General features: G+C 39.4%; 1 protein-coding gene across 2 annotated transcripts in view; it reads right to left on the bottom strand.

The window, feature by feature from the left end:
* Positions 1 to 12,969: 12,969 nt before the first annotated feature.
* LOC115254961 (protein tiptop) overlaps positions 12,970 to 25,409 on the bottom strand; it is a 151,707-nt gene continuing 139,267 nt past the window's right edge. For both annotated transcript variants that reach the window (XM_029852653.2, XM_062850065.1), the window contains exon 2: positions 12,970 to 19,817. In XM_029852653.2, the coding sequence (XP_029708513.2) occupies positions 16,430 to 19,817 (3,388 nt within the window). In that variant the 3' untranslated portion in view covers positions 12,970 to 16,429. The remainder of the gene's footprint in view (positions 19,818 to 25,409) is intronic.

Here is a 25,409-nt window from a genome sequence, read left to right as displayed (position 1 = left end):
CCGCGCTTTGCTCTTGTTTTTCCGAATCACGTTGGCACAAGTGTGTTGAGCCAGTCAGTGTGTTCGAGGTGGTTGTGATTCCTCGTCGGTGGATCTGTGTATGTGAGTGATTTTTACATAAAACAACTATAAACTGCGCTGGAAAATATACGCGCCCCCGGAGCAGAGACAGCTGGAAAAGCAAACGAATATATTGCTTTGAGGGTAAGAATAGCGGTCAAGATTATTGATGAAGGAGAGGCAGAAAAGAAAATCGAACGTCATTAATGGATGAATGATATACGGAATGACATGCACTACCTAACAAATAAGTTTGTTCAACCATCGATTAAGGAATTTTTGAAGAACTATACATGAAAGGCATGGAAGTTATGATTAAGAACCCCTTCATGGAGGTAAAAGTAATGTTACGATTCGAAATTCTTAAAACTCTGAATGAGTGCATGTCATTGCTAGCATGCCAGGAGACGTCATGAAAGGTAATTGATGAAGGCTATTAACAAAAACAAAAAACGTAGATGGACTTCTGCCATGGAGGTGGCTGTGCAGTAGCTTGACTCCATAATTGACTTTACGTTCTCAGAGTAGAACATCAACACCTAAGTAACATTTTCAGTCAAATAGACTAGAAGAGGTTCTTAGTACCATCATAAAACCAAAATAAGGGAGCATTCATTAAGTTCTTCTTCTTTTTTATGGCTCGACGTTCGCATTGGAACTTGGCCTGCCTCTCTTCAACTTAGTGTTCTTAGAGCACTTCCACAGTTATTAATTGAAGGGCTTTCTTTGCCTGCCATTGCATGAATTTGTACATTTTGTGGCCAGTAGGTATAATATGCCCCCCTTAAGCAGAAATGGCAATATATCTAAAACTAGAGTCATATTCCGTCTGTTATCCACTGCAAATCGTTGTTCCTAAAGTCAGTGAAGTGTTGCATGCGAGCTTTGCCTTTGGAGGGGCAGCTATGGAAGCTTTGAAACGTTTTTCGAAAACGTTGCAAAATTTGCCTTTTCAAAACAAACGGGGCAATACGCCCTATCAAAAGAAAAACATCCAGCCCAAACAATTTTCCGAAAATTTCTGGTTCCCCGGGAATCCTTCCAGCAGTGCTTCAGGAACTCCATCAGCAATTTCACAGTAAATCAATCAGATGATTCCAATGAATAGTATCAGAAATTTATCTTAAATTCCTCCATGGAACCCCCAGGAACACTTCAAGGAGTTTCATAACAATTCCTTTAGAAGATCATCAGTAATTCCTTAATTTGTGGAATAATTCCTTTAAATTTTCATAAGATTTCTCTCGAAATATCTCTCTAAATAGTCATTCAGAAATTCCCACCCGTTTATATGCAAAACTTCTCCAGGATTTCTTTAGGAATTCTTCAAGAATTTCACAAAAAAAAATCATTACACGAAAAGTTCTCCCTAAGTTCCTCAGGAGTTTATCGGGCGTTCTTCCAGAAGTTCGTCAAAATCAAGAATTGCTCCAGGAGTTGCTCGGGTATTCGTCCTGGAGTTTCTCGGGAATTTCTGCAGAAGTTTCTCGAGTATTCCTCCATAAGCTCCCCGGAAATATTTGTAGGAGTGTCTCTGAAATTGCTCCAGGAGTTCATCGGGAATAGTTATAGCAGATCCTCAGGAATTGCTCCAGGAGTTCCCCGGGATTTGCTCCAGGAGTTCCTCGGGAACTGCTCCGCGAGCTCCTCGGGAATTTTTCCAGGAGTCCCTAGAAATTCCTCCAGGAGTTCTTCGGAAATTCTTACAGAATTTCCTCCTGGATTTCCTCGGGACTTCCTTTGGGAATTCCTCCAGGACTTCCCCGGGAAATGCTCCGGGATTTCCCCGGAAATCACTCCAGGAGGTCGAGTTCATTCAAATATTACGTAACGCAAAAGACCCCCTCCCTCCCCCACGTAACAACTTTTGTATGAGAAATTTTAAAATTTTGTATGAAACGTAACACAGCGCTAGACCCCCTCCCTCCCCCTTTAGCGTTACGTTATATTTGAACGAACCCTTCCACAAGAATTGCTCCAGTAGTTCTTCGGGAGTTGATCCAGGAGTTCTACGGAGATTCCTAAGAAATTTCTTCTATAGATCCTCGGAAATTCTTTCTGGAGTATCATTAAAATTCCTTGGGAGTTCTATTAGAATTTCTCGGGAATTCCTGAAGGAGTTCTTCGGGAATGCCTCCAGAAGTTTTTCGATGATTGCTCTTGGAGTTCCTCGAGAATTCTTCGTGAAGTTCTTCGCAGATTTCTCCAACATTTTCACGGGAATTCCTCAAGGAGTATCTCGGGAAATGCTCCAGGAGCTCCTCGGGAATAACTCCAGCAGTTCATCGGTAATTCATACAGAAGTTATTCGAAAATATTTTCAGGAATTCCTCGGAATTCTTTCTCCTGGAGTTCTTCGGGAATACTTCCAAAAGTTGTTCTGGAATGTCTCCAGGATTTGCTTGGAAATTCCTCCAGGAGTTCCTCGAGAAATCCCCAAGAAGTTTCCAGTAATTTCCTCCAAGAGTTCCTTGTGAATTCCTTCAGAAGTTTTCTTCCAGAAGATCCCCGGGAATTTCCTCAAAGGTTTTTTGGGAAAATATGGGGAAATATGTTTGGGGAAATATGTGAATGAATGTGTTACTGCTGTGACACATATGTCTTTTATGTCATCATGAGCGGTAACTTTTAAGTCATTCATGAATTCATTCCCTTAAGGCGAAACTGGAAGCATTTTCTCATTTTTTCGGTTTTTGATTTTTTATTAAATAAGGAAGCAATATTTTCAAAATCGGTTTTCGTGCACATGTAGAGTATAGATCAAGGTATCTTCTGAATTTTTTTGAGGTGGAATATGTTTTCCATTTTTGCAGAAACCTTTTTTTGGTGAAATTTTGTTCAAAAATTGTTTTTGCAAAAACGAAAAACATTTTCCACTACAAAAAAAAATCGGAAGATACCTTGATCCATACTCTACATGTACACGAAAACCGATTTTGGAAATATTGCTTCGTTATTTAATAAAAAAAAAATCAAAAACCAAAAAGTGAGGAAATGCTTCCAGTTTCGCCTTAAGATTGGTTTTTAATATTTATAACTGACACATTTCACGCGTTCCGTTTTGTGCAAGAATTAATCTTTTGCTTCTAAAAAGTGTTATGTTATTAAATACATGCTAATATTGTAATCAGATTTGTATAGAATATTCAGTTTATGCTTTCTTATTGGTAATTGAGCCTTTTTACATCGAAATAAATAAAGTAAAACAGCGTAATTGGATACCATCGGGCAACCTTGTGCTGGAGGTCTACAGTGAATCGATCGAAGAAGTGGAATAGACTGCAGCCCACTCGATAGCAATTCTGGAAGAGTGGAAGAGAGCTCCAGGAAACTGAAATTTACGCACCACATATTGAGGTGGTGGTTAACAACCGAAAGTCGAAGCAGCTACCGGGAATTTGTGTAGGCGATAGGTGAATTCGGATGACCTCCAATTGTAGAGGCGCCAAGTGAGATAAGGTGAAAATCGTTTGTTTACATCAAAAATTCAATTTTTTGTTTTCAAAATTTACTGATATTTTGCCTTGGTAGTTGCTATTTTCCATTGGTAATGGCTTCTATTATCATCAATCTCTATGGCCACGGCGATAGACACCGGGTTGGCCAGCTAACAAAAAATCCGGAAGATTGCCCGCCGGAGGCATAGCAAGAGCTCCTCAAGTTAATCACATAAATTGTTCGTAAGTACCTACCGGATCTAAGCGCATCTGAAAGAGAAATAGATTTTCTTTCCAAAAAGTGCTCGTTTGTTTCTGTACGATGCGGAATTCGATATAAAAAAGTGAAAAAAGTGCAGTTTGCCTATGCTGCGCCATGGCAAATTTTGGCGGAGTCACTCTTTTCTTCATAGGTTTCTCATTCCTGCCACCAGATGCGGAGGGATCGTTAGCTTCCGTTGGAGTTGTCTATTGCACTATCACTTCGAAACCTTGACTTTGACACAACCTTGCTATTTTGTGAAAACATAGCCGAGTAGTCTTGAGTCGTTGTCAACAGCTAGCAAAAAGTCTCTAATTATCTTTCGCCGCTGAGTGGACGCCTTACAGTCAAGCCGTGCTTTTCATCGCTGAATATGCTCATCACGAGACATAGTTGGCTTGGTATGCGTGCACGTTTTTGTCGGTATATTCGAATGCTTTATCTGTGTGCACCGCAAGCGATCGGGCCGAACCTTATCTATCCAATCCATTCGGTATGGCCGAGCCCAACAAACGAGCGCGCTGCGACACAAGCAGGTGCTCACACAGTCGTTTGCGCTTTTCATTATGGTTTTCTTTCCATATCTTTGCTCCTGCTCATCGATGATCAGAGCACGGCATAATCACGCGTAACTAAAATACAAATGATGAGTTTTGATGAGCAAGTAACCAGAGAAAAATAGGAACATTGCTTTAACACTTGACTTTTCACGAGTGATCGGGACACCGACTCCGGACAATATTGTACACAGAATGTGAAGATATATTTTTGGCTGAAAGGTTATTTCATTGGCAATGGCTCTGAACTCAGAACAATGAAGAAGCGCGTGGACTCGAGGAGTGGCTATATCAGTCGTCATCAAAATGTGGTCTCAGAGCTCGGAAGTCGGCTACGCAGGTCATGCCAATGCCCTGCGGTCGACCCTTCTATCGAACAGTATGTAGGCCGTTGAGAAAACACCCTGCTATGTCGTCGTGGAGGCGGCAGCTTAATAGTTTGAATCCGAGCTTAGATAGGAGCCTCCGAATAGGTTTGGGGCAGACGGAGCCCAAGTAACATTTTAAGTTTTGTTCGGCTCTACAAGAGATCTTCATGACCAATTTTATAAAACTCGCAATAAAACTGATTTATACTTCAAAACCTCTTGATAACCTCTTTAAAAGCATCTTCCGACTCTAAGTGGACTACTCTCGGAGAGGTTTTGCAAACCGCATTAGGAGTAGCAATAAAACCGTCTTAAAAACTAGTAGAAAAATTTGCCATTCTCGATTTTTGTTGTTTTTTTTTTTACAAAAACTATGACAGCTCAATATGCAGAGAAGCTTTTTCGATGGCACGAAAAGTTCAGGACGATACATTATTCGTAAGTAGAAGCGGTCATTTCAAAGTAATATTTTAGTTATTGTGTTGGTAGGCTTATGCGCATTCAACTTTACCGTGAATATTGGGGTGGCAGAATCATAAAATTAATGCGCTTCAAAAATAGTGAATATTATCATATTGGAATGAAATAAATCAATTTGTTTATTTAGTAAAACTATCTCGAATCACAAGAAAACTCAGCAGGGAGAGTTTATTTATGTGAGCATGTTATGGAAATGGTGGCAAACTATCAATTCATTGCTAATTTGAGCAAAATTAACTATTTTCAATTCACGTTAGCTAATTCTTCAATATGGCGACAACCATAATCAGCGAAAATAAAACGAAAGCAAGTTTACTTTTATGATGACCGCAATAAACCTAGAAATGTCATAGGTCTGCTTTTCGACCAACAGATGTCGTTACTAATCGAACGGATCGCCATCTGTTGAGAGTTTTAACAGTTTTATTGTGGTAATAATGATTGCCAGAAGGTTTACAAATCGGAAAGTTCTGTTTACTCTTAAACTCTGTCTTTATGGATATCTTCAAGTTTACTATAAAACATTTTATCAATGGTTTTCATAAAAGCAGTCATAAAACTGAGAGTTTTAATTATTGCTGTAATAAAACCCTAATAAAAATCAAACAAAACTATTCAGTAATGAAATTGTTACTTGGGAGGCTCCATGTCGACAAATTCTTCTGCAGTGTAAGAGGTTTAGGCCTAGACTATGAGGAGGTCAAGTTCTTGATGATGTCGCGGGCAGCAGGCGTAGATGCAGCGGGCAGCAGGCAGCAAGCGTAGTGGCGACCCTGCCTCACCTTGCCTTGGTGAATGGTCAGGTTTGACTCGACCAGATTTTCATTAGTTTTAAACAGATGTTTTACAACCCGTTGAGGCAATCGTTCTCGTGGTACCGCAAAGCTAATAGGTGAAGTTGTAAAAAAATGATGATTATGATGAATTACAAAATTGTAGGATATTTGCAAATATGTGAAGTTTCAATACCGAGATTAAAAATGCAAAAAACCTGCACTCGTGTCATGAACCTCAATCATCCACCTTCCCATATTCTAAATACGGTAGCACTTTAACAGCCGGGTCCACGCTGCTCATTGTCGTTATCACACTGCCACCCGTTTGCTAAGTTCCATCGCGACGACTACGACGTCGTCGGTCGCGGAACGAACTTGGAGATTTACGACCGTGCGTTTAATGGGGCACGCGGCACCCGGTAGTGCGTTTCTGCCTGCCACTTTCTTCCGTTTTCGTTTTGTACCAAGTCTTGTCCCCGGACTGACTGCTACCGTTTTGCTACATACTGTTTTATGTAACTTCCAGCCAGTGAACCTCTATGGGGAAGGTTATGGTTTGGCGGCGTGAGATGCAGCCGCCCCATAATCGGGGGGAAGGATATGGCTAACGACCGGCAGCCAGTCAGCCAGCCAGCCAAGTTGGTTGGATCTCCTTCTTTTTGGCCCCATTTTGTAGGTCAACGACTTGTTGATGGTGGTGGCCACCACCACCACAGCTGATTCTGTGCGTGGGTAAGAGTTATGGCAAGTGGTTGTGATTTAAAGACTAGCCGCGGAATATGTGCGTGGGTACTTGAGAGTATTTCTTGCTAGTTAAATTGAGGTCAAGAAAATTGGAACAAATTATGAACAACATATAACAGGCCACAAGCACGATCTTTTTGGCTGACAAGAGTTAGGAGTTATTTATAATAAAATTTCTAGTTCTTAGGCCGGGACGTAAGATATAGTGACATTTTCCAAGAATTTCTACTGTGATTCCCCCAAACATTTTCATAAGGATCCTCACAGTTATTTCTTTGTGTATCCCCGCTGTTAAGGGAATGCAGTTCCTACTGGAATGCCAGCAGGAAATACCCTTTGAAGTATATCCCTGTTTACCCCAGTAAGATGTTGGGGTCAGGTTATTGGCCCAGGTTAGCTTTCTAAGAGGGTAAACCTAGTATTGTTTGGTGAGATTTCTACAAGTATTCCTTTACAATCTCCTGGGATTTCTTTAGTGGTTTCTCCAAGGAATGCTGAGGGAATTCGTCCAGTGATTAATTAAGGATTCTGCTGAAAATACGTGTAAAATATCCAAAAGTATATACAGGGGATAGACAAAATGATCGGGACAGGCAAAATTTTAACTTTTCAAAAAATGTTCAACTAGCTGTAACTTTTCGAAAAGTTCATCGAATATTCTTAAATTTTTACTGTGAGTTCATCAACTAGTTGTGTATCAGTGGTCCAAATTTGGGAAAGATCGGGCCATTTTCCACGAAGTTATAAAGATTCTTGAAAAAGGTAAAACTATCCGATAACCAACTTTGAGCTATTATATCTCCGGATTTAATGAACCGATTGCAATGGAATTTTGACCATTCATGACTCATATAATGAACTCTGAAAAACGTTTGACTCAACTTGAAATTAATAACAAGAGAAAAAGTTATGGTGATTTCATTTATTTTATGACTTTTTAGTAAATTGGTCTATTTTTAATATGCATCCTATTACTCTTTCAATTTATTGCCGGCTATGTGGTTACTTTCCTTCAAAACATATTTGTATTCAACTCAATTAGAGGGAATTTAAATTAACTGTACTTAGCATCTTGAATTTTGAAACGATGTTGAAATTTAAGAAAACTTGGTGTTTTATTAGCAAAATAATCTAATCGTTATAATTTTCTTACGTGTTAAGAATTTTAAGTTTAATCAAAAGTTTTTCAAAGCTGATTGTATAAGTCATAATTAGTCAAAATTTGATTGCATTCGGTTCATTGAATCCGAAGATATAACAGCTCAAAGTTGGCTATCGGATAATTATACCTTTTTCTAGAGTCTTTATTACTTCGTGCAGAATAACCCGACCATTTCCAAATTTTGTTCACTGATACGATACACAACTAGTTGATAAACTTACAGTGAAAATTTGAGAATATTCGATGAACTTTTCGAAAAGTTACAGCCATTTGAAAAAAATTTTGAGAAGGGAAAATTTTGCCTGTCCCGATCACTTTGTCTATCCCCTGTATGCTATTTTTTTTTTTCAGAAAATCCTGATAGTATTTTTTTCCTGGTATCTTCCTAGAATTCCTCCAGAAACTCCTCTGCAAATATTTCCGAGAATTCTCCAAGATATCTTTCAGGTATTTCTCCTGCATATGCAGTTGTTCTTTATAGCCTCAAATCTGTTTTAGACAATGTTTAGCGAAGCCCTATATCATATCATTTCAAAATAGTTATGTTTTACAACACTTCTATTTGAGTGAAAAATCGAAGGTGGACAATGGAATTTTAAAGAGTGCAGAAAAATTCAGGACGATTTGCTAAGAAATTTCTAGGTGATTATGGGTTTTAGAGGGCTTAATAAAAAAATCCTCCTGCAATTTTGCACGGGGTCCCTTTTCTTTCTGGAATTTGATCTGAGATTTTTTTGTGGGTTCCTCTTGTGATCTTTTAAGAAACTCCTTCTTGGATTCTTATAGGGATTCCCATTATAATTTTAATTCCTCCAAAATCCCTGGGAACCCTACAGAGAAATTTCCCATGCGATGCTTCAAGGAATTCTTCCGGATAATCAGAAGTTTTTGTGGGAATTCCGGAGAGGATTGCTCCCCTGTGGTTATTCATAGATTCTTAAAAAAATCCTCCATGGATTCCTGTGAAATTTCTCAAGGTCTTCAGAAATTAGAAATATTCAGAAATTCTTCCTGTAATTTCTCCAGAAAATCTTCCATTGAGTTTTTAAGAAATTTTGTAAGAAATGCCTTCGAAGATTTTTCTGCCAATTTCTTGAGACATTTTTCCAAGAATTTCTTATTTATAGTGTCCAATAGAATTTTCTTTAAATTTTTCTAAAGATTACTCTAGAATGTTTAAAGGAATCCTTTATAAAACCTTCTTTGGGTTTCAAACCTAAGTTCTCCAAAAAGAATCATACGGACGTATCTATAATGATCGATTTCCTTTCATCGATTCTCTCTTATGTCAATAACTCGACCAGCAAATAATTTCCAGTTTTTTATTGTCTAGATGCTAGTCCTAGTCGTCCTGAACTGTAAAACACCAAGAGATCATCTGAACACCATCGTATTTGCCGGAAAAATCCAAAGAGAAAATCGATGATGAGAATTCAATCATTGTAGATACGCCCGTATGATACTGAACGCGAGAATTTAGCCATGAATCCCTTTTAAAAAGTATTCCACAAATTCCTTCTGAAAGTTCTTCCAAGGTCCAGTACTTCCAACAGACATACCTGCATATACTTTCTCGGAAGTTTCTCTGATATTTGCTTTAAAGACAACTGTCAACATTTCTGAAGAAAATAATTCAGAAATATTTTCTAGAAACATCGACAAAAACTCCTTTAGAAATCTTACTATTTTTTTCAATGGATCTTTACAGAAGCTTATCTAGGAGTTTCTCCATGTATTTCGACAAACAATCCTTCAAAACTACGTTCACAGATTGTTCCTGGATTCCTTTAGAAAATCTTTCAATAAATTTTACTAAAAATTTATCCAGGATTTCTATTTAATTTTCCTCAATAAACTTTCCTAGGAATTCCACCAAGTGTTTTCCTAAGAGTTTCTCCAGCTATTTCTTCACGAAATTCTCCAGAAACTCGCCCTGGGATTTCTTCGAGAATTTCATTGGAATCTCTTCTCCTCGGATGCCTTCTGAAATTCCTGCAGGGATACCTTAAATATATCTTAAGTGACTTCTTCAGAGTATTGGAATTTTTTTCAGAATTTTTCAGCGTAATACTTCGAAAGTTCTTCCATGTATTTTTTTTTGGAAATTCTTTCGGAAATTTTTGCAAAAGTTCCTCCAACAATTCTTTGAGGAATTTCTTTAGCATTCAGATATTTGTACAGAGATTTTTTCTGAAGTTTATTTTCAGAAATGGCCCAAAAATACTAGTAGAATCTTAAAAGAATTCCGAAAGAAATACCCAACGAAATCCCTTGAGGATTGCCTGAAGGAATCACTCCAGGTGATATTTTAAAAATGAATGAATGAATGAATGAATATCTTGAAATTTTTTTGTAAAATGTTTCCATTACGATAATTTTAGAAACCAGTTTCAGAAGTTATCTCTGAAGGAATTCCTAGACAAAAGCCTGGAATACTTGAGCAAACTATCTAAAATTCCTTCTAAATTCCCAGAAAAAAAACTATGAAAATCCATAGTTCCTTGAGTAGTTCCATAGTTCCTTGAGTAGTTCCAAGAATTTCTTCAAATATTCATAGTTTTTATTAGGATTTTCTTCGAAAGATTTCTCTGGAATTTTCAAAAAACTTCTTTATATCGCTTTTCTTAGATTCCATACCAAAATTGCTCTTTTAGAACATCTTCCAAAGATTCTTGCACTATCAGTTTTAGTGGTTCAGGCAGGATATCCTCCAGAGATTGCAGCAAGATTTCAAACACAGCTTTCTCCAGAATTTCCTACTGACATTCCTGCATGTACTTTCTCTGATATTTCCTCTTAGGACAACTCTCAGCATTTCTCCACGGATTTTTTAAGAAATTTATTCAGAAATATTTTTGATTGATTTGTCTTTATTAAGAAGACTTTCATCCCTTGGCTGGTTCGTCCCTTACCGTATTCAGAAATATTTCCAAGGAACTTCGACAGGAATTTCTTTAGATATATCTCGAGTTTTTTTATGATCTTTACAGAAGTTTATCTAGGTGTTTTTTCTTCAAGTATTTCTGCAAATATTCCTTCAAAAATACGTTCATAGATTGCTCCTGGACTAATTTCAGAATATCCTTAAAAAATGTATTTAAAGATTTCTCCAGGATTTTCATTAAAATTTCCTGAAATAAACTTTTGTATGATTTCCACTAAGCGTTTCCCTAAGAATTTTTCCAGTTATTTCACCAAGAAGTTTTTCAGCAGTTCTTTCAGGGATTCCTTAACGAATTTCCTTGCGATATCTTCAGATATCCCTCTTAAGAATCATTGGAGAGTACTTCTTCCAGAAATTCTTACTCGGATTTCTTTTGAAATTTATGCAGGGATATCTTAAAAAAAAACATCTTAAGTGACATTTTTAGAGTTTTGGGAATTTGAATGAATGAATGAATTAAAATCTTGGAAATTTTCTGAAAGAGTTCAAGAAAATTTCTGAACCTATTTTTGAAGTTATTTCTGAATGAATTCCTAGACGAATTCCTGGAAGAATACCTGAACAAACTTTCTGAAATTTCTTCTTAGGATGAAATGCTTTAGGAGAAACTCTGAAAGAAACTCTAAGGAAAGATTGGTTTAGAAATTTGTGGAGGGATTCCGGCAGAAATTCGTGAAAGAATTTCTGAAAGAATTCTTAAGAGTTTCTAAGGAATCCCTGCGGAAATTTCACACCAAGGTAATGGCGATGCTCTTGAAGAAAATCCTCAATCTTGCTTTCAATAAATTTGGAAGATTTTCTGGAGGCACCCTGCACATACCTTTGGAGGAATTTATAGAAGAATTTCCTTTACAAGTACTGAAGAGATTTCACAAAAATCCCAAGCATTATTTCACCTAGACAAATTTTTGAAGAAAATCCTGCAGAAAAAAAAAATGTCATAGATGTTTTCACTGAAGAAATTTTTGAAAAAAAAAAGATTTTTCAAGAAATCTTCGAAAAAATACTGGAAGAACTAAAGAAACTTGTGCAGGTGTGCATAGAAAAGTATCTTTAAAAAAAATCATTAAATATTAATTGTTGAAAAAGTCTTTGGAGAAATTCCCCGAAGCATCTTCGGGAAATCTTCTGTAAGAATCCCTGAAGAAAGGTCTAAATAAATCTTAAGGATAAATCTATTGGAATTTCTAAAAAAAAACACGAAATAGTTCCAGAACAATCTTTTGAGGACTTTCAAGAGAAATTTCTACATAAATTCCAGAGAAAATCCCTAAACATTGTTCCAAAATCCCTGAACTATTGTTGCATTACTTGAAGGAACCTCTGGAGGAATTCCAACAATTATTTTGAAAGATTTACTGGAAACTTTCTAAATTTTTAAAGAAATTTTTAAATAAAATGCAAGAGAAAACTCCCCGTAAAAATTCTGATAGTTTTTGTAATTCCTTAAAATTTATTTTGAAGAAATACATGCCGGAATACTTGTACGAACTTCTGTAGCGATTTTTGAAGAAATCCCCCTGAGGAGTTTCTGAAGAAATCCGTTTCAAAATGATGCTTTTTGAAAATTTCTTGAGAATGTCCTGGACAAGCTCCAAGCAAAATTCGCGGATGAATCTCTGGAAGAAATTTTCAAAGGAATACATGGGCAGAAACGGATTCTAAAGGGATGCCTGTAATACGAAATATAAACAGTAAATATGAAAAAAAAATTGAGCAACTAATTTCAACTACAATCGAGTCTCCTATTAGACGCTGCCACCCACCATACGCCCACCGCAATTTCTCAGCTGTCCTGCATCCAATCCAGCTGTTTTTTAGAGCAGTTAGACTTATCACATACAAAAAATGAACTAAATTGGTTAAAAGATAGCCTGGAATGCGCGCTGGGAGTAAAGTGAGTGAAAGCGTATAATAGAAGACCCGACTGTATTTGGTCCTTTCAAATTCCACGACTGTTTGTTTCTACATTCTAAATACCTACCGTGTGCTGAAGATATGACTCTTTGAAGGAATGGCCTTTACAAGACTTTGGATTCCGGCAGATTTGGCAAATGCAGTGGTCATACAATCAGACATAAAAAAAAGAGGCAATGATATATGTGAGCAAATCCATAGGACATCATTTCTTTCCAAAGTCATAACCCCCTTGACCGACAATCCGGAATAAAAACATCTGTTTGTTTGAAATTTTTAACATATACATATTTTTATTTTGAGCTTTCCTTTTTTAAAATTTTTAAAAATTGCATTTAAATAATAATTGATATTTATATCTCGTATAATATATATTTATATCTATATTTATAGATTTTGTTTTACTTTTAGTGGGTGTATTTTTTCTTACGCTGGTTTTTTTCGGATTCCTCTCAAGGAAATCGATTACCGTATCACTGGAAAAATCAATCTGCGGTTGTTGTGGTTTACGTTACGAAGAAAAGAAAAACTAATTCATTAGTTATCATCATACAATAACAAATCGTGGATTCCGTTACCGCCAATTCTAGCTTTTCAACGAAGGATGATTGGATAAGAGGAAAAAGATAACAGTCAGATGAAATCGATTTGCCATAGCATTCGGAAATTGATCGCTTGCATGTTTAAATGAACGGTTTTATTCTGCGTACCATTTTTTTTATTCAATAATTTATTTGCATTTTCAAATGTTCTCATCAATGCAGCGTTTTTTTTGTTGTTTGTAATGTGATATCACTATAAATACACTGGTTTCTATTTACTCGTTATTATTCATTTGATTTTAAGTGATGAGAATCGAACTCCATCCAAGTTCAGATTCTTTGAATAGTTTGATGGGAATTCCCCAGAGCTTATTGCTAATGCTAACGTTCTATTTTATCGTCCAAAATTTACAATTTTCCAATTTGACATCTCAGATTTTCGAATTGATTCGTTTTCTTTCATTCCCTTTCCATAATTACGTATACCATTTTAGTACTTGTAGTTCCGTTCGACTTATCAAGATGACTGTGTTTTTTTTTGTAAACTATTTTCTAGGGTTTCGTATCATCGATTTGATTTTAGTGTGTTGCACGAGTATACTGATGTAGTTGGATCTTTTTGTATCCGTATACGACGTTGCATGCTGTTCACTCGTATTGTTGGCGTTAGCGCATTGTTTTTCTATAATACTATTTAAGGTGTAACAACTTCCATCGGAGAGAAGTTAATAATTTCAATAAATACGAGTTTGTGTGGCTTTATTGTTTTACTTTTCATTTAATCCTACGCAGTATTTAGTTCATTAGTGTCTACAACGTTTGAAATTGTGTGTTTCTAAGCTGTTTTATGTGTCCAATCAAATGATTACTTCAAAGTCCGTACGTTGTTTTCCTTTAATATATTTTCTTTCGCTTCTGATTAAGGTAGTAGAAAAGTGTTCTCAAGGTGTACGTCTAGTTAGTATTTACATCGCATTTCACGGAATAGTCAATTTGTGAGTTTTACAATAAAATTGCAATTTAACAGAATCAAACAAAAACTTATTAATTTTGCGAATGACTTACACTCTGTACAAGATGTGAAAGCAATCTACTATTTACAGAAATCACAACATTTTCGCTTTAGCGTTACAGAAAACAAAATAAAAAAGAAAACAGAAATATTAACACGTAATAAATGCAAATCTGGGAGCAATTGAAGTGAGTTGCTCTTAGTTGTGTAGCAATCTGTGACGTTGTTGAACAAAGCTTTTTATACTACTATCTGCATGTGGTGGAAAACGAAGCTTGTGGTTGTTTTGACTTTAGATTTGCTTGTTTTTGCTACACGAAAGAGAGTTGCTTAAGCTTCTTTCGTGGTTATAGGTATACTGAATTTTGGCACGCAATGAGTATGCTATAATACTTTTTCGATTAGGTTCACTGGTTCGTAACTGAATACCGGATATTTTTTTTCTCAATTTCCAGGATTTTCGTCTTTTTACTCCGTATACCAAAAGTTTCAATTTCGTATAATTTTGTTACTGTGGCTGGTTACAGCTGCTTATCGTGTAATTATGTTCCATTAGGGTCGGAAGTGATAATATAATACTTATGTTTGTTTTCCAGTGTAAATTACGTATACCAAATTTTCGATTGAAATTGAATAATTTTAACATATTTTGCTTCATGCAGAATTACTCACAATGGTTTCTAGTTGGATCTTATTAGTTTGTGTTTCGTTCATCGTATAGCTTGATTCTTTATGTTTACTTTCGCTGGTACTACTTAAGAGGAGATTCTAAAGATTTTTTTCTGTTCGTATGTTTTTCATGACTCGTATAGCTGGATTACTTTTTACATTCAAATACACATTTTTTCCAAATGAAAACAAAACCAATGAAATGGCATCTCTTACAGAAGGTTTATGTTTTGTTTACGATTTCTTGCCAAATGTTTTACATTTTATGCGCTCGCAGGAACACCGCGAAGTTCTTAGTAGCGAAAAATTTAAAATTTTTGCGTTTCCAATTTGCTGTCTTCAAGATATGTGTAATCACATGTGGAAATGGAATTATGAAATCTACCATCTGTTTAGTGTGTAATTTCCTCCTACAAAAAGAGTTGAAAAGATCACATAAACAAGTACAGAAATTTTTCGAGTGCAAATGAGACGGTTCAGTTACATGTATGTCAATATGTAGCCAACTTGCTGAATCAGAAGCAATCGAAGCCCGCGAGGCTTGTCCCATCTTTCTAAAGCCCCATGCAAACTCCATTTTGTTTTTTCTGCAACCAGCGAACGGCCTTCTGATGGCTTTCTGTCTGTATTTTACCCTTTCCATCTTCCACCCATCAACGGGAACACAAGCCCAGCCACACGGCCAAGATATTTCGCTGACGTTGGTTTTATTTTCTTGATTGATTTCTTCTCCGTCCTCCTTCTCGCACAGCACAAACAAAAAAAATCAAAACTGCACTCTCGGGCCAAACTCACACTGTAACGAGTTGTGCCTCGCTCTACTTTGTGTTCCCTCCTCTGAGAGTTGTGTGTGCAGTAGCAGTTGATGTGCCCTCGTTTGCTTCGTACGTCGTTCACTTGCTTGTGTTGGAGTTTCTTCTCACATACAACGGCCACCATCGTCACTACTGATGATGGCAAGAGCTGCTGATGTGTATATAAAAGTCATTAAAGCGAGTGATTTAAAAGAAGCGGAAAAAAGAGATTCACCAACACTTCTAAAGAGGCCGCCTCGAATCGCACATAGAAGAGAAGAAAAAACCTGCTCCCGTCGGCTTTACCGCTTCTGTTGTTGATCACTGCCGCACGGACCGGTGACCCTACCATCCCACACGCTCTTTCCGTCTCCTTTTGATCCGTTCCTTCGTCGTTTACATTCCTTCAAGTGGTTATTGAACGCACCCATAGCAGAAATGGATACACACATAAATACTTTATTTACTGCCTCGTTTTCTTCGATTTTCCCCCTCTCGCTCGCACTCGAACAATTTCTTTGCGACGTTTGCTTCTTCGCCTTCTTCGTACACAAACCATACCCTCTTGCTCTATCTCGCTAGCCGTCCATCATCGTTCCGACAATTCAGCGGATTATATTTACATAAAAAATACAGCACAACAGGAAAACGAAACAAACCTACCGGGTTTTTGCCAAGAGGAGCGCGTATGCAAACTTAGGAATGTCAGACGTATTTGGATGACAATTGCTTGGCCAGTTCGGTGTACTTGAGAAACTTGGAGTGCGGACTTTCGTCGAATGCCGCCGGTGACTGCGCCGGAGGTGGACTCTTCGCCTGTCCATTCCCACTACTGTTACCGCCCCCACTGTTGCCGAGGCCACTGCTCGGTGGAATTGGTGTACCTCCTCCGTCGGACCGATTTACACTATCACGACCGCCACCACCTGTCACCCCGCTGCCGGTAGATTTGGGCGAAAGTGGGGAGCCCGGCTTCATCGACGAACCTTTTGGATCAGGAATCACGTCATCGTTTACAAAGTGAGCTTTCGATAGATGATGCCGGTAGGCTCCCTTCGAGGTGAACGTCGTATCGCAATAGGCACACTTGATCACCGATTCATCCGAAACTACCGCGTCGTTGCAAGCCCAGCTGAACGCCAGTATCGCTCCTGGAGCAGTCCTGCTCCCGGGAGCATTTGTAGTGGCCGACAGAAGTGCACTGCTTGCTCCTCCTCTTGCATTGGGAGTAGTTTCCGTCTTATCACAAAGCTTCTGCAAAGCCGCCAAAGGATGAGCACTGGACTTTTTACCCGATCCTCCCGACTCCACGTTGCCCGAACTATTCGCCCCCGTCAGACTATCGAACATCGAAGATAACGCTCCCAAACTGCTGCTTACACTCGCACTGGATGTCTTCTTACCAGCGCCACCACCACTCGCTTCCGCTCCTCCCGGCGTTGATCTCGAGGCAATGGAATGATGATCACTGATTGGACTAGCTGATGGACTCAACGGTACGCTTGCCGTCGATAGACGTGGACTTGGTGCAGGACTTGACGCAACACTACTCCTCCGCTTCATTTCCTTCTCCATATCGGACACGTCCTCATGTGATTTGCTCGGTGGTCGCATCGGCCCTTCCTCGTCATCGTCGTCGAGTTCCTTTTTGATTTTGATTTTCGGTGGTTCATGTTTGTCCGCTTCATCTTCGTCGTCACTTTGCATCTCCCGTTTGATGTTGATCGATCCTTGGCCGTCGCTGTTGTTATGATCATCCATAAACTGTTTTTCCGGTGTTCCTCTTGGCGTTGAGTGGCCGGTTGTGTCGAATTTCTTATCGGGGGTTAGGGAATCCACTCGGCTCGATCCTCGTTCCGAAATGGAACTAGATTCGCTTCCACTTCGTTCTCGTCTTCCGAACTGTGCCACGTATTGCTGCTGGTGGTACGTTCGTAACAAGTTCATTGTCTGTGGGTCCACCAAGGGCTTAGTGTAGTCTACACTTTCATCGATTCCCAACCTTTTTAGTATGCTTGATCCCAATGGGGTAGTGCTTTGACTGTTGTTACCGAAGTTGGCATTGGGGTGCCTCGATCGAGTATCGAAACTTTTTTCAATTAGTTGTTCTATTGCGTTCAGTACTGATGGGGAAGAACTTTTCTCTCCGTCTTTCTTGGCTGACGCCGGAGAAGACAGGTCCGCCGGCATGGGTGACTTTTGCAGGGAAAGCGGTGAGGACAGATCATCCCCCACTGATTTTCTACCATCCCGGCTGGTGGGTGTCACTGGGCTGATCGAGTCCGGAGGGATGATCGTATTGGACAGGAGGGCATTCTTGAGTTTCTCTCGCTGCTGCTGAGCTTGGAGGATGGCCGTTCCACCAATGCACTGCCTGATATGGTCCACAAACATGGTGGTTTCGATCTTTTCATTGCACTTTTCACAGGTGATTTTGCCAGCTCCCATGTCACGGATTGGTTTGTTGGCAGCGGGGTTCACCGCTGGATTTTCGCCATTTTTGAAATCATGCTGAGCGCGTTCCATTTCGAGAAGTTTGCGTACAGGAAGAGACTTCTTTCGTTTCTCTCGTGTCTGTCGACGTCGGCCACCAGTTTCCGTGATGGAACGCATGATGTGCTCCTTGTAGTGGGCGTTCTTGACCATGTGATTGCTGAGTTCCTTTAGCGAGGAGAATGCTTGATCGCAAACCTTGCAGGTCAGCACTGCGCTTACGTGACTGTTTGCTTGCGCAGGTGGAGCATTAGGTGCTCCCGGAGGTACTGGCGTGGTTCCACCGCTGGGACCAGGAGGGCCTCCGGGTTTGTCATCCGTTGATTTCCAGGATATGATTTGTTCTTGCGAGATTATGTTGGTGTAGTGTTGCGTCTGTTGCATGTGAGTGGTCATTTCGGCCAGAGTACGGAAGCTTTGACCGCACCACATGCACTTCAGAATTTGTCGAGTCTGTTCAGCTCCTTTTCCAAGCCAAACATCTTGGCCGCGGACCAACTTCCTTGGGAGAGGCATAGTTTCCTTAATTAATAGATTCAGTTCACTGGGTGTTGGTTTGTTGGAAGCACTACTACCGCTGTTGGGAACGGACGAATTCGGTGGTTGTTGCTGGATGGGCTGTTGAGGCATTCCCGTGCCGGGAGGAACGTTAACTCCGCAGTGTTTGGTTTCCTTCATGTGAGTTGTCAAGGCAGCTAGCGAAGGGAAGCTCTGCTTGCACCAAACGCATTTTAGCACATCCTTGGCAGAGTCGGCACCTTTGTTGAGCCAGTGGGACTGCCAAGCACTATGGCGGCCACCGCCAGCGGTAGCTCCTCCACCACCTCCAGCGTTATTGTTCGACGGCCTGTAGATTTCATCCCCACCCAAACGACTCATTTCGGTCATTTTTTCTAAGGCTTTAGCGGCTTCATTGACGACACCTTTGTGTTTGCCGTTCCAGTCTGAGTGGTTGTTCTTGGGAGACATGCTGGCAGCTGCAACGGCTGCGGCAAAGTACGGAAGCTGTGGACCAACAGGTGAACTCCAAGGACTAACTATTGGTGGTTTGTATTCCAGAGATCGTGGAGCTTTCCTTGGTGGAGGCGATTCCGAGTCATCACCGGATCGTTTCCGGGTGCTAACCGACAGATCCAGCGGGCTGTTCTCGCCGGATTTCCCGCTCAGGTTCACAGCGTCCCCTTCGTCGCAGTCACTGTTAGCGTCCTCGTCGGCCGTACCACTGTCGGATCGCTTTTTGCTAAAGTCCAACACGGCATCGTCGCTCTCGTCGGTCGGGGACGCCAGCGGAGGTAGAATCGGCGGTGAGCCGTTGCGGGCGGCTGCTAGTCCGGCCAGCGGGGATCCTAGCAGCAGTCGGTTCTGCTGGGCCGCTACGGCCGCCACGTTGAGATAGGCGGCCATGGCGGCTGAATGCTGAGGCAGGAGGGCGGCGGCGGCTGCTGGCGCGAGGGTGGGCGGGAGCGTGATCGAAACCGGGCTCACGTTGGCACCGGAGTTCTGTCCGTCCCGGTCGCCCTCGGAGCGAATCGATTCGTCCGAGGGGCAACGTCCACCGCCGGATGACTCCCTCGATTGGCATCTAGGGCTGGCCATTTCACTGGAAGGGTTGGAGAAGAGAGAATGGTATTTGGAATTAGTTTTGAGTGTATAATGAGTGAACAATGACTAACTTAATTGTACCCCAGTAAATAAACAAGTATTCAAGCTTATTATGATTGAAGTTTTCATCGATTGAATATAACATCTGGGCATTTCATTTCATAGCAAACATTAAGTGGCACCATGCGGTGAGTATATGACATACATCAGAGCAGACCATAACTCTTAACTCTTTCAAAAAAGTTGTGACCAAATAAATGTCCCGACCGAAAAAAAAAACGCACTTGTAACCTTCGCCACGGGATAATGATGCCCCTACCACGCGTATAAAGTACGAACGAGCTCATTCATCCGAGTCCGAGATCGCGGTGCCCTCGCTCGATGTATGCAGACCAACCCGAACTCGGCCCGATCCGAGCGAGCATAATCTATAAAATGTTTAAATGACTGAATGAAAATTGATTTATAGTTGTGTGTATAGTTAGATGTTATTGGATAATTCTGTCATTGTCAATTCGACTTGATTTACAGTTATTGTTTTATTACGAGTTTATTATTATTATCATAGCGAAATAACGCAGCCGACCGACGAAGGCCGCTGCGAGACGAGATGGATGAGCTATCGGTTGGTGCGGATGCTGAACAGGCCCCATTCTCTTTCTCTCTCTCCGTCTATCTGTCTCTTGAATTGTCTCTTCTTCGGTGCGTTTCGTCGGTTCGTGATGATATGATATGTGCCAAACGGGCGTTCATCATGTGCGTTCGAGCGCACCATCCACCACCATCATGATTAAAACTGAAAATGGTTCGAGAGGGGTGGGTGGGGGAGGTGGTGTGATGGGTGGGAGGTTGACAGCCATAAAGCATAGATCATCATTGCCACATGCGTGTATCTACAGAACGTCACGGCGAACCCCGGTACGAGTCTACAGTCTTTTTCGTAATGATGACAATGACGATGATGATGATGTGCGTTGTCAGAGCTGATTTCGGTTTGGAAAACTCCGGATCTAGAAAACATAAATTGTCCATGTACAGAAAACTGTGGATGAACGCCATTTTTTCTGAGTTACCCTCCTTCGATGCTTGTGTTTATTCAGTCGAGTCGAAATGACGCTCGCTCAATGGGTCGCTGTCTACGGCCGGAATCCGACTGTGAGCGAGTGCGATACGAGAATTATTATCAAATAAATCATATTTATGATGGTTCAGAAATAAATTTTAAAATTTATCTACACGTTTCATATATAATGATGTGCGTAAACTGCGGGGTCCCTCGGTTGATTCGAAATTATGCTTTCAATCTCACGTTCTCCCATTCCACGTCCATATTTTTGAAAATGTTCTGCCTACATCATCAGAAAGTGTCAGCGAGAGACAGGTCCCTTCCTTTTCTTCCACTTACTCGAAACAAGCGAACGACATTCGAAGTGATCAAATGCCTACGTCCACACGCGGGGACAGGTTCACCACGGGCATCACGCACTGACCGGACTAGAAGAACCAGATGACATGTGAGCGGTCTGTCATTAATCATAGATTTATTTTTTCAACCCTCTTCTTCAATCGCACCGTGTCCATTTCGTCGTCCCCGCCATTCGATACGTAGGTATAGGCAGGCCAAGAACGACGACGAGAGACACACTCTCGAGACATGTAAATCAAGCGAAGGACCGAGTATAGTCGTCTTACGAACTGAACTGGCCACGCCTCTCCTTCGTCCGACGAGCGACATTTACGAGACGATCGAATGATGCTTGGTTTGGTTTGGGCTTGGACGGGCGATTCGATGATGGTAATCGGTCTTTTCTTCGCCATTTCGGCATTTATCTCTGTGGCACGGTGGGAGTCGTGAAGATCAAAATCAATTTTTTTTTTTACACTTCGCAACTGTTTCTGCTAAATCGTTGCACTTCTAGAATCGTCATTAATTTGAATACATAGTACCAAAGACCATAATTAGAATAAATGATAAGTTTATCATGTCCTAAGATCAGCTGAAAGGTTGAAAGATAATTGGGGCTTTACGGTGGGATGAAGAGGGTATCACGGTATCACCATAGTACTAGAATCCTAAATTGTTACGATTCGATGTTATCGCACTTGATTTTCCAGAACCCTAGTAAGCAAGTGTAACGGTTTAGAGACCTTATGAGAAAACCTCCGCTATCGGGTAGGTATACATTTTCTTCAAAATAATGTTTCCTGAGCGATGAAAACTGCTAGCATGTCTGCCTCTACCTGGCCTCGCTAGTGAACAAGTCGCAAATATCCACTTATTCCTAATACTATTTATATTGTAATCTTTGTAATCGTATTTGTCTTTATTTGTATAGATGCAAGTTAAATTTGAACGTAGAAATAACAAAGACCGACTTCAAAAGAAATTCTAATTGATTGGTTCTCTTAAGCGAGTTTGTCTCGTATTATTATGAGAGATGTATACTGACTGAAGTATACGGATACGTATATCCTAGACTGGGTCAACAAAGTCGATTTTTTTTAAACCAGACTTTTCCGATTCCTTATAGCGTCCAAATTAACTGTGCAAAATGTGGGAGCAATTGCTTGCGTCCCCGTATTCCGCATTGCGATTGAAATTTGTATGGAACGTGCTTGTTAGCATTTTTCTCATAAATTGAAAATTTTTGTCTAAAACGATCTAACCAATGACGTTGAAGTATAGCCTAGGATATGCCAAACAACTTTGGCGAAGACCGTAAAGTAATACGACACTTGTGACAAAAGTTATTACGCGCAGATCGTGTGATGATGCTTAACATTTAACATGTAAAGGAATTACATCAATAATAAAATCTCAATTTTTACCTAACTTGCCAAGCGTATAACTTTTTTCACAAGTGTCGGAACACTTTGCGGTCTTCGGCAAAGTTTTTCAGTACATCCTAGACTTTACTTTAACGTTATCGGTTACATAGTTTTAGACAAAAATTTTCAACTTATGAGGAAAATGCAAAAAAGTAAGTTTTTCCATACTAAATTCTATAAAAATTTCAATCGCAATGTGGAATGCGGGGACACAAACAATCGTTTCCAAATTTTGCACAGTTGTTTTGAACGTTAATATAGATTGAAAGAGCTTTGTTCCGGGTTGATGCGATCAAATTTTAATTTTCCCCATACAACGTTGACGCTAGAGTAGTATATACAAAAATATGTAAACAAGTCTCCAGAAAATCACTATAAATTTCGTCATTCAAAAATTCTTCTAAAATATGTATATTTTTTCATTTTTTGGAGACAAATTTAAAGATCTTTTGGTGTCTATTCAAAAGTGTGAATGAAGTAGTTCTTGAAGTAAATCTGACAGAACTCCAATAGATAATTCCAGCAGAGTTTACGTAAGGTTTTTCCTTGAATTCCTGAGACGTGTATTGGCAAAATGCGCAGACAATTTCCCGTATTGGGAAAATGGTGGCTTATGCAGTATCTTCATCTGTTATTGTCGTCAAAGTCCAAATCTGCATTAACATGTCTAATTCGCTATGGTTAATAAGCATGCTTTGGTCGCTGTAGGGTCCCCAAGTAACACACTTTGTTATATAGTTGTACGAAATACACGTTCTATACAAATCCCCTTGTTAGATTATGAATAAGCAGAACTAAAATCTGTACACCTATAACACCGAAAAAGCGCAAAAAATGGCGGCTTATAGAACATCTTTGATGTTATAAAAGATGTTTTCCATTACATAGTTAGAACAATAACAAAGCGCCGCCAACATTCACTTGTTATAACTAAGCTGGCAGGAAGTTAGCGATAACCAATTGCCGATTATTGAATAATATTCGACAGCTTCAGCTCAAACAAAATGAAAATAAGCATCCTGTATACAAAACCTCTCTTGAAAATTGCTAATAAGCAAAAATGATGTACATGCTTAGTATAAATTGGATGATTGATATACGTTTTCATTACTCAGGAGTAAGTAACTTCAGTGCGATCCATGATTTTTGATGAAATATACATTTTTATTCTTCATAAATTCATGCGCTCTCAGTTCGACGAATATTGAGAAAAATATTTCGTTCATTTCTTACTTTTTAGCATCTTCTTTCTATTAGGTTTGCAAAAATGCAATATGGTGGCTTGGCTATGGGATACAGTGTCGTCTAAAAAAGTTGCAATTATATTTTTAGTTGAATTTGGAAAGCCTTTGATGCAGCAAGCGTGCAGATTACAACATGTTGGGAATGTGTGAATTTGATCATTTAGATTTAAACGATTACATAATTTATGTAGCTACGTCATCTAAGATGAAGATGTATAGATTATTTTACCAGGCACTGTAAATCCATTCAATTTAGGAATCATTTGCCTGCTATAGAATGATTGTTTCCAAAACCTTTTGATTACGTTCCAGAAGCAACACAGTAACATGTTTGTTTAATGCAACAGATTAACGTTGAAATAACATCATATGGACGAATTATAATCATCTAGCTGTTAATGTTGTAGGAAGCAGATGACTGTTGTTTTGTTTAGGTTTAAGGCACTTATTTATAACATTAATACAGCAAACACGAACACAAAGTGTAGATCGCAAAATCAAAACAAACAGTTTTGGTGAAAAATCTAAACAAGTCAGTTTTGTTTTTTTTTCACTAGTGTTAGGCTGTTTAAGCAAAATTGTTTGGGATTCTGAGTGAAAGGCAGTCTTCACTCAGGTAAGTAGACAAGTTGATATCAATTTGTAGCCTCAGCTGACATGGGAGATAGTTTTAAGGGGATGTCCATAAACCACGTGGTCATCAAGGGGGGGGGGGTTTCGGCCAATGACCATTTTGTATGGACAAATAAAAAATTTTGTATGGACCAATGACCACGCGGGGGGGGGGGGTTTAAAAAGTCCCAAAAAAATGACCACGTGGTTTATGGACAGCCCCTTAAAGCTTCCAAAGCTGCGCGGTAAATTCACTATCGGCGAATGTCATCCGCAATGACGGATCTATCAAACCCAGATTTCTCAGTTACCAAGTCCATCAAACATCAGCATATGTGTATATCAGAATAAGTAATCGCTCGAAATAGGTACGAAATAAAAACACAGAATATTAAAAATGCCAGGATAAAAGTCATAAACATTGAGTGCTATCATCTTTCAATTATCTTGCTAACAAGAAGTACTTGTTCTATTTACGTATTATTGACGTAAAATAAACATGTTCGAACTTGTTAGTATTTATTAGGTTGAGCCCATGTTCCACATAACATCTTGATTGAAGGAGATACAATGAGCCTAGGAACATGTGGAATCAACGTATTTTGAACGGTATGATAACTTGAAATAAACTAATACGATTTTGGTAGCAGATTGTTACCACTATACTTAATACAAACTTATTTTCAACTAAAGATGTTTTCATATTCATTACTAATACTCTTGTAATACATCTTTTTCAAATAATATTTGAAAAGATGTTTTCGGTGTTACTTGGGTCTCTCTCGATACACCTACACTCCCGATCAAAAGTTTGGGGTCACCCCCTCAAAAACATGTCATTTCTTAGGCCCATATCTCCAGCAATTTACGTCCGATTTTAAAACTATATATCTCATTCAAAAGAT

The sequence above is a fragment of the Aedes albopictus genome, chromosome 2 (assembly GCF_035046485.1).
Source record: "Aedes albopictus strain Foshan chromosome 2, AalbF5, whole genome shotgun sequence".
Taxonomy (NCBI): Eukaryota; Metazoa; Arthropoda; class Insecta; order Diptera; family Culicidae; genus Aedes; species Aedes albopictus.
The sequence above is the reverse complement of the archived record's forward strand: the minus strand, read 5'-3'. Positions and strand labels throughout refer to the sequence as shown.